This window comes from Egretta garzetta, unplaced genomic scaffold, assembly GCF_000687185.1.
Source record: "Egretta garzetta isolate BGI_Z169 unplaced genomic scaffold, ASM68718v1 scaffold226, whole genome shotgun sequence".
In the NCBI taxonomy this organism is placed as follows: Eukaryota; Metazoa; Chordata; class Aves; order Pelecaniformes; family Ardeidae; genus Egretta; species Egretta garzetta.
Genome location: NW_009260021.1, coordinates 32,490 through 41,908, shown reverse-complemented (window position 1 = coordinate 41,908; position 9,419 = coordinate 32,490). Strand labels below are relative to the sequence as shown.

The 9,419-nt window shown below is 42.9% G+C and overlaps 1 protein-coding gene across 1 annotated transcript in view; it reads left to right on the top strand.

Annotated features, from left to right (window-relative positions):
• The first annotated feature begins 1,600 nt into the window (after positions 1-1,600).
• Positions 1,601-9,419, top strand: part of LOC104127980 (myotubularin-related protein 8) — a 36,088-nt gene continuing 28,269 nt past the window's right edge. The window contains exon 1 of the mRNA XM_035896160.1: positions 1,601-1,701. Within this exon, the coding sequence (XP_035752053.1) occupies positions 1,601-1,701 (101 nt within the window). The remainder of the gene's footprint in view (positions 1,702-9,419) is intronic.

The following is a 9,419-nucleotide window of genomic DNA, read 5'->3' as shown; positions in this document are numbered from 1 at the left end:
GTAATTACTTTTTTTTTTTTTCTTCTTTTTAGGCAGCTTACCTTTTTTTAAGTGAGCTGCAAATTTAACTGAGTGTCAATATCAGAAACGTTGGCAAAGTTTCCACAAGGAAAAAAATGAAAAAAAAAGACAACAAACATATGTTAGCTTTCTGCTTTGAAAGGTGCGTGAAAAAGAAGACACCTCTATCTTTGATCTATATGTGCAGTTACACCAGTTCTTGTGCATACCTAATGCGGTCCCACCTGATCCACGTGCAATGACTTGCCTCGTCACAAAAGTCTGAACAGAGCCTGTTTGCTAGGTTGCCACCTCTTTAAAAACAAACCCAAGGGATATTAAAACCAGTCAGTATTGTTCATCTTCCTCAGCAAAGAGAATGGGACGGCCTGGCTCACATCAGTGGATTTAACACCATTAGTCCTTTTTTGGGGCATTGTTTTTTGACTGAACCAGCAATTTCCAACAGACTTGAGTAAAAATCCAGGTCTTAAATTTTCCTTGAGGTAGACTTTGACTGCCCTGGTGATTTTCTTTCTTTCCTCCTCCCAACTACATGTCTGTTTTCTCCTTCCTGAAGAGCCAGCCTCATTTCTGCACTTCTCTACCACTAGAGAAGTCTTTTGAGGGAGGAAATGAGGTGTTTGCATGTTCCCTGCTGGGCTCTTCCCTCTCGAATGAGCCCCCTCTTGATGTCAGCAAAAAGCTGGACAGTCCAGTGGTCCTCCTCACCTAAAAAGACAAACCACCTATTGCAAGTGGTTAATAGAAAAAAGAACAGCAGAACTTACTGAGGCGGTGATTGTCTGAGGTGTGCTTTTTGAACAGTTGTTCAGCCTGAACGCTCTTGATTGTTCGCATACAATAGGCCTGATTTTCAAGAGGGGACGAGTCCTGGTAGCTTCACTGGGAGTCAGCAGGAGCTGCCGGAGCTCTGCCTGCATAAAGATCAGGCCCAGGCGGTGCTGAGCAATGCTGCCGTGGCAGATGGAACCTAGGCATCAAACACAGTAAGAGTTAAGCCAAACTTTCATTGCCAACTCAAATCGCAGTGTGTTTGGAGTTCAAACAAGTCTGGGGTTGGTTTTTTTTTATTTAGTTAGTTGTAGGTTTTTCGTTTTTGTGATGCAGCTGCTTCAGAGTTTAGAGGGTTAGAAACCTGAAATGCTGGAAATCTCACAGGAATACCTGCTCTTAAAATCTCCAGCTCTGAATTGGATGAATATCTGACCCCTTGGGCTCTTATTATTTTCTGTTGAATTTTTCTACAGTAGGCATTTTCTAGTGAAACATAAAAGACTGCTATCAGAGGCTTGGCGTTTATATCTGAAGTCAGGTCACTGAGAAGTATCATGACAGCTTGAATCATGCTTCATAAGCTTAACTGAAGGTCTTCGCAGGCATTTGGGTTCATCAGAGCGTGGTCAGGAATAAGTCCTGACAGGGTGTCTCTTAGGCTGTGGAATAGCAATTTCATTTGTATTTCTGTGTATTACCTAACTGTCAGTCAAGGAAACTGTGTAAAATAATACAGAAATAGTTTCTTGCCCTAAGTTGCTAATAGTCTTCATGTGAGGCATTCTGAGAGAGGAGACGGACAATGAAACAGCGGGACTACGGATCAGCAGCCAGGTCAGCCTGCTTGCGAGCTACACTTGCCGGTGTATTGCCAGAGCGTGCCTTTGAGGAGGAGCTGCCTTTGTGAGTATTTAGTTACAAGGACCTTCTCTCAAACGGGACAATGGAAAGTGCAAAAAACCCCATAGCTCATCGCTGAAGTTTTAACAAGCTGGAGGCTTTCTATGGATGAGCAGGGAATTGGAATGAACGTTTTCATAATGATCGAGAGGTGGTAGAAAAGGTGAAGACCTAGCCATGGAGATTTTGGAGACTGGTTGAGGAAAAGGCTGTGAAGATGCTGAAAATTAAGAAAAGAAACTTACGCTTGATAGGAAAGAGAATAAGGAGTCAGCAGGGAAGACTCAAAGAGAGGGGTAAGCAGACAGAATAGGGTTATATTTATCAAGGTGATAACCATAACAATATGTTGAAAGTCTGGCAGTGCTTTTCCTAAGAACACTTGAAACACTGAAAATAAAGACAAGAAAATTACTGGATAATTTCATGCAGGAACACATCCTTCCAGTTATATTAAGAAAAGAAGATGGGATAAAGTAGACGCCTTTCTAAATCGCTTGCCTTTTTAAACTTACATAGGAGCAAGGCAATGCAGTAAATGGAGGTTTGGGACACAATGGTTGTAAGTCCTGGATTTCAGTCCCAGAGAAAGGCAGACAGGCACACAGAAAATGTGCAAACCAGAGAAGAGGCAAGCCTTTCAAAACCACCATGTCACCTCAGGGTTTTCAAGAAGACAGTTAAGGCGTGTGATGACTGACCTCGAACAGGCCCGTCCCAGTGCTGTACTTAGACTGTAGGCACTGGTTTGGGGATTAAATTAAGCACTGATTTAGATGTCCATTGCAAGACTCATTCTTCTGTTTCTTGGTACAAGTCTTCATAGTGCTTTCTGGTTACTGCTTGTTTCTTTCTTGAAATTACTTTGATGTCTCTTGCAATTGTCTCTCTTGACACTTCCTTACATTCTGCAGACACAAGCTGCGATCTGCTTGGCAGTTCTGCAATTGCTCTGACACTTCAGAGAAACCTTCTATGCCATCAGTCACTTATCGCTGCTTTGAATGTGCTGGCAGACCATGTGCCACTCATACATTCACTGCGGAATTGGCTTTCTCTTCGCTGGCTGGTGGTTTGGGGACCGCCTGTCACAATCCCTCATTTTAATCCTTTTTTTTTTTTTTTTTTTTTTTTTGTGATTGCATTAGCAAGATTCATCACGCCATAGCACGGGGGTAGGCTGCAATAACTGGTGTGGATGTCTCAGATTGTAAACCATGAAACTGCCTTGAGGACAAGGGAAGACCCCGAGGGTAATGCCTGTGAGCAGGGGCTGCAGAACCCCTACCTCCAGGCTATGTGTCTGGATTTCTAGAACAACGTGTGAGCAGACCCTGTGAAGCTGGATGTTGTTTGTTGCTTCAGCTTCAAATTACAGCTCTGCCATGTAATAAAAGCGGAACTCAACAGGATACAGAACCTTGTGATGCACCAGGGATCAAATCTTTTTTCTGAAGCCGTTCCCTCCATTTCCTTCCAAGTTACATTTGGGATGAATTTGGCCCTAGAGGTCTACAACATCCTGACAACACCCATGTGAACACAAACCAAAGAGTTCTGCACGTCACGGAGAGATCGGGGAGGGAAGGCAGCTGGGAAGTACACAGTAAAACTGATCACTTGGAATTTAGGCAAGGGGAAATACTTGAAGAAGACAAACAGTAAACCAAATTGTTGCCCTCACAGAACCCAAGCCTTCCTAGAAATTTAGAAAAGTTCGGTTCACTTAGTATTTTTACTATTTTACATTTCTGCTCCGTGGCCATTAAAATCAGAGCCTCTCTGAATGATTTCTGAGTAGAAAAGGAAGCAAATTGGCCACACTTCGCTATCCTCCTGTGCCCAGGGAACAACAGAAAATGCTGGAGAAACAGGGTGTCCTCCCTGCCCCGCTCATTACCAAGAGGGTCAGATCATTTAAAGAGGCATTGGTATTTCTGGATACTTAATCAAAGCCAAACCTCAAGGTGAACCTCTGAACCTCTTTCAGCTTGACCATTACTTCTTATAAGTGATGTTTTAATTTTAATCTAATGCCAAGAAAAGTCTTTCATTCCTCCCAGCTGGCATCAGAGATAAGGGACTAAATCCCCCAGACATTAAAACATCGAACAGTTCTGTCATGTGTTACTTTAGTCTCCTGCTCCAAGTCTTTCTCTTCTTCCTGACTGATCTCCGATATAATGCAAAATAATCAGTGAGCAAAAAAGGGGTAGCAATTTAAACTCTGGCTTTGAAGTTCAACCCTCATTCTGGGCTGTTGCCCTTCATTTTCCAGCCATCTGAGAGGTGTCTGTCCTGAAGGGTTAACTCAGGCTATTAGGCCAGATCTACAATGGCTCATATATTTCATCAGGGAATACTCTTAAGGATGCACTAGGAGTTAGTTGTGGGTTACAAAACTGCACTTAAGGCTTTTGCATACTCTGAGGAGATAGTAGATGTTTGGTTTATAGAACTAATAAACATCCTTGTCTCTCCCAAGACACAGCATCAAGGTTAATAGTACAGGTGCACGCAGTGGCTTGGCACTTCTATGGATATATCAGCACCAACATGGCAGAAGCCTGAAAAGAGACACCACTTCTCTCAAAGAATACAACTCTAATCTTGTGCCTAAGCAATAAAATCCTCCTGGTGTTCTCTTCCACCGGCGGGTGCACCACCAGCCTTGGCAGCCCCTTGCAAGACTGCAGAGACGCCGGTACTCAGCGGGTAGCCTAATGGAAGAGTGGAATACACACAGCTGACAAAATTTGCATTTATTTTTAGCTCCCTCTTTGGAAGGAGAGATACTGTATGTTGACAGAGTTCAACAGGGCTGGCCACAAAGCCCCAGCGCAGGCACGTAGGTGATTCCAGAGAAACAGCCCCATTTTCTGTTCCAGCCATCGGCCGCACCCTCACTGTGAGATGTCGAGAAGGGAAGTGGTCGATCCCCAGGGTATTTTCAGAATGCACAGCTTGCTCCTAGCTCTTGGTCACGCTAAAGCATCTCTTCGTATTCTTAACCGATGTTAACATTAAGAGGTCTTTTTCAAATTCCCCTATTCCAACCAAGGGAAAATTTAAAGGGCCATTCCCTCAACTTGAAATAAAACTTTTCAACTTGATTAATCATCAGCTGACGGTTTAGCGTAAAATCTTTTATTTCTTTGACAGAGAAGATAAAAATAGCTTGGGTATTTTTTTTCCATTTGCCATATGTGTTCACCTGTCCCATTAGCAGCAACAGCAAATTTTACTGCCTTTTTCTCCTGTTAGCTGTCTAGAAAGAACAAAGCTAGGCAATGCAAAGCTAGAGCCTGTTTTGTTTTGCATGATATCAACATATTTATTACATGAATTTCAATTGCAAAACCAGCAGTGCAATTCCCTTGTTTTCAGATCAAGGCATCGATCATATTCCCGGAGTCCCGCTGAAAGGAACAAGGTTGCACATTTGAAATAAAGGGCGCTATTCAGTTTGCATATCTTCGTTAATTGTTGGTGTCTGGGCTGAGTGTGCCGAAATAGCTGCGTGGTGAGTCCATCCCTTGACTTCTTACCTAGGCAAGTGTGATACGGACTTACTGACACTTAATGAAGATAGAACTCTAGGATGAGATTTGATTTGTCTATTTATTTTACAGAGTCACTTTTCACAGTAGAGTTTCGCTTTGGTATTGTAACAAATTAATGAGAACTGCTGCAATGTTAGGCAGAAATAACCTGCTGCATAGGCAGTCTGGTGGGACAGGAAGACATGGCAGAGACAAGTGGAATTGTAAGACTAAAGAAGCAGTCTTCAGCTGCTCGAGTGAGGCATATGTTATATATGAATGAATTTTTTAATCTCAGCTGGGTGACATTTTCCCAAATGCAGAAGTGTCACCGAATGGAGCGATTTGTTGTGATTGGCACGCTCCCCAGAAGAGGATATTGCCAGTAAGGGCTGATGACATCTTAGGTCAGGACTGCAGTGCGCCGTTGAGCCTTGAAACCGAAATAAGGGCTGTGGCAAGTCAGGGTCGAGTTCGCAGAACTGTGTGGGGGCAGCTTGCGCTCTGCCTCTGACACAGCGCATGTTCTGAACACATTACTAAAACCCACCGGTGGCATTTCTGACACAAACAGCATGTGTATAAAACCTCCACTCTACCAGTTTCTCTCTCGATTCAGGTGCTTAAACTGAACTTGAGGCTTCTAGTTTTACTAATTGAAACATCCAACGGATAATTTGTCTCGCAACAGAAACTCAGGGTGGACCTCAATAATGCGCTGTATTCTGTCCATACGACCCTGAAGTCAGAGGAGCAAGAAGCAGAAAGACATCTCATCCATTTTAGAGCTGATAGAGTGTCTCCTCTTCTACCTCCAGCTGCTGGTGCGTGGCTAACCCTTCTCTGGGGGCTGGCACCCCTTGCAGGTAACTGAAATAACTCCAACAACCTTTGGTAGCCTGGAATAACCCCAGCAACCTCTGGAGATGTGGCTAGCCCAGGGTCAGGAATCCTCTGTGTGCATCCCTCCTTGGCCATAGCAGAGGAGAGGGAGGGTTCAAGAAAAGAAAATCACAATAAAATCCAGCTAACTTCAAGCAAAAGAGCTCTAGTAGAACATCCTTCCAGCACATGATTGTTTCCTATGGCATGTTGCCTATGGCATGTTGCCTAGTGCTCTGCTAGTAATGCTAAGTATGATCGATGAAGTTTGATAACACACAGTGACTGAGAAAAATTGCTGGTTGTCAGAATATCAGCAGCCAAGACAACAACTATGTTTATTGCCTTCCAAATTGCAATATAATCTTAGTTATTGGTAAACCCAGTGTTGTCCGACCTGATACTCTCTGTGGAAGCACAGCTAATGGCCTTATAGAAAGGACAGCAGCTCAGCTTCATACTGAACATGCATATTAAGCTGTCACTGTAACACATTGATGTCTTGCTGTACCATTTTTTTAAGAACTGATGTTCTTCCTCTCTGTCTTTAAATTGCTCTGGTTTGAGGTCTCATAGCCCAAAGCAATCAACAGATAAAATCCACAAATGTCCACATTAGAAAATAAAGATATAATGGGAGAGTACAAGGAGAGTAAGAAATTATTCACACTAATGGAAATAATAGAATTACTAAAGGAAATATCAGCTTTAGGATTCTGAGGCTCAACAGCAAGGCTAATCTTATGTAAAATTTCCTTCCTCTTGCGTCTCTCCAGACTTTCTCATGTAGGTAACTATTATACTTACCTTAACTGAAGTTACTCTTCGTTGAGCAGAAGGTTGGACTAGATGACCTCCAGAGGTGCCTTCCAACCTCTTTTTTTTTCCCTCTATTACTCTATTTCACAAGCAGAATAACTGATACAGAGACTGAATGCCTTACACAGGCAGTAAATTAACAGGAAACACAGAACAGGATTCAGAAGATCGGATGCTGACACTGTGTCCCTCTGCCTGGGAGAGGCATAGCCAGGAGTGGCAGCAGGGGGGCTGCGTCACTCCTGCCCAAACTGGGGAGTGAAGGAGAAGTGGGCGGAGGTGACTGTGGCCACTGGGATAACGTGACCCCCCTTTCATTATGGCTGTGTGGCACCACCATGGTCACCTGAACTTGCAGAGACTACCCACCTAGTGCTCCAGATACTGGAGGCATGAGGTTAACATTAACAGCTCAAATTTTTGATGTTTGTTTGCTACCCTAAAAGTAAAGCTGAAGATCTTGGAAATGTGATCAAGATGGGAATAACATAGGATGATCTGCCTGAGCCACGGAGAGCCTGGAAGTTGAGAAGCTTGGAGTTTTCACCTCTGGGAGATGCCACAGGCAGGTTAATTGCCATCAGTCAGAGCCTGTGCCACCAGCTTTGTGCATGGGATTAATTAAGGTTCATCCAGGCCCAGTGTGCCCAGTATGCTCAGTTCTGTGCTCCCAGTGGCTCCTCTGCTGCTGAAAGCTGCATCTGTGGTGAATGGCTTGCAGACACGCTGTGGGATCATGCTTGGTCTCAAGCTTCCCATCACCATGTGTCCTAAAACAGAGGTGAGAAGGAATACAGGGACGATGCATGTGTGCCTTCAAGGCAGGGCAGCGTCTCCAGCCCCGGATGGGATCCACCCATCCCCTGGATCCGTCCTCCAGGGATGAGTGGCTGTCATCTGGGGACAGAAGTCTGCCTGCATGCTGTTAAGCAATACCTTAACTATGGCAGAATTGGAGACAGAAGCATGACTAACAGATTAAATAGGATAAACTAAGGTAACTGGTTACTTTGGTTACTAAAATCTTTTATTTCCTTAAGAGGTTATAAATAACTCAGCTGCCTAGAAGAAAAGCAATACAGCCCACTACAGAAACTTTTCTGATAATTAAAAAAAACTTAAGAAGGGAGGAGGGAGATAAAGATTTCCCAGATCGGGGAATCTCAGATCTCAGCAGGAGAAATGGTAATAGAAGTCTAAATGACATCGGCACAATTTCATTCATGGACTCTCAATGAAAGGAGTGACATCTGAATATACGGATAATTTATTTCCTTACGATTATACTAGATTAGCATTGATGTAGGCAAAAGAAAAACTTCAGGCTTCCATTTGGAAAACAAATAATACCATTGAATAAGATCTTGGCTGGGCAAATATCAGCAGTTTAATGAGAGCTCAGTATAAATTCTCGCTTATTTATTCTTTCCTGTTCTGGGATATTTCCATCAGATTGCACAAGCACTGCTGGAGAAATTGTAGGAAGGAAGAGCACTTGGAATCTCTTCTGCAACCCTGTACACAGATAGCCTGGGCAGACTAAAACTTTTGTTCAGTGAAGTATTTTGTTTAATGTTACAAAATACAGAGGGCTTAGTAGCAAATTTTAAACGTTACCAAAACGTTTCTCACTGGAATGAGAAACGTGAAGTTCTCCCTGCGAGGGGATTTCTTAGGAACAGGTAATTTCAAAATAGCTCCCAAAGCCGTAAAGGGGTAGATTCTGTCTAGCATCCGAGATGCACTCAGCATTGAAATATTTATGAGGGAGGTAATTATGTGTTTGGTGAATAAAGAGTAGAAAGATGAGAAATCCACAGCCAAGGTACAAACTGATTAGGTCTCTGTTTTGTACGTGCACGGTCTTGTGAAAGGCGGGTTGATGAAGAAAGGAAGAAGGAACATCAGTGAACATACGATTTTGAACATCTTAGTGAGAGGATTTAAGATTTATGATTTTTTTTTCCTTCACTCAGTGCATTTTTGTTTCCAAAATGATCATATTCCTTTCCTCTGAGGCTCCCAAGCTACATTTGCTATAGATGTGCGTGGCATAGTTCACGGTACACGGTGCACCCTGCAGGGTGCTAGGAATAACTTATCAATGGACTGGCTTAGGGGAAGCTCTTTGCTTTTGAAATGTTAAGTGAAACAAATGTTACAGACTAGCTTTATTATACAGGTCCTGAAACCTCAGCAAAATAAAAACCTGCTTTTCATCCCTATGAAAAGAAACTTTATTGGATTTTTCCTCAACTTTGTTTTCTTCTTCAGTTAAAATCTTCATGCATGGGCTGAAAGGTCATTTTTTTCTGCTTTGCTGCATCTTTTTTTTTTTTTTTCATTTAAACCTGGTAGAGAATTGACTAAGCTAAGATGTTCCAGGAAAATTAAATATGAGCTCTAGACCCCAAGCTTGCTCTGCTGATGAGCAATTGAATTGCTGTGGCCTTAAAAGTATCTAGCTTGGGTTCCGCA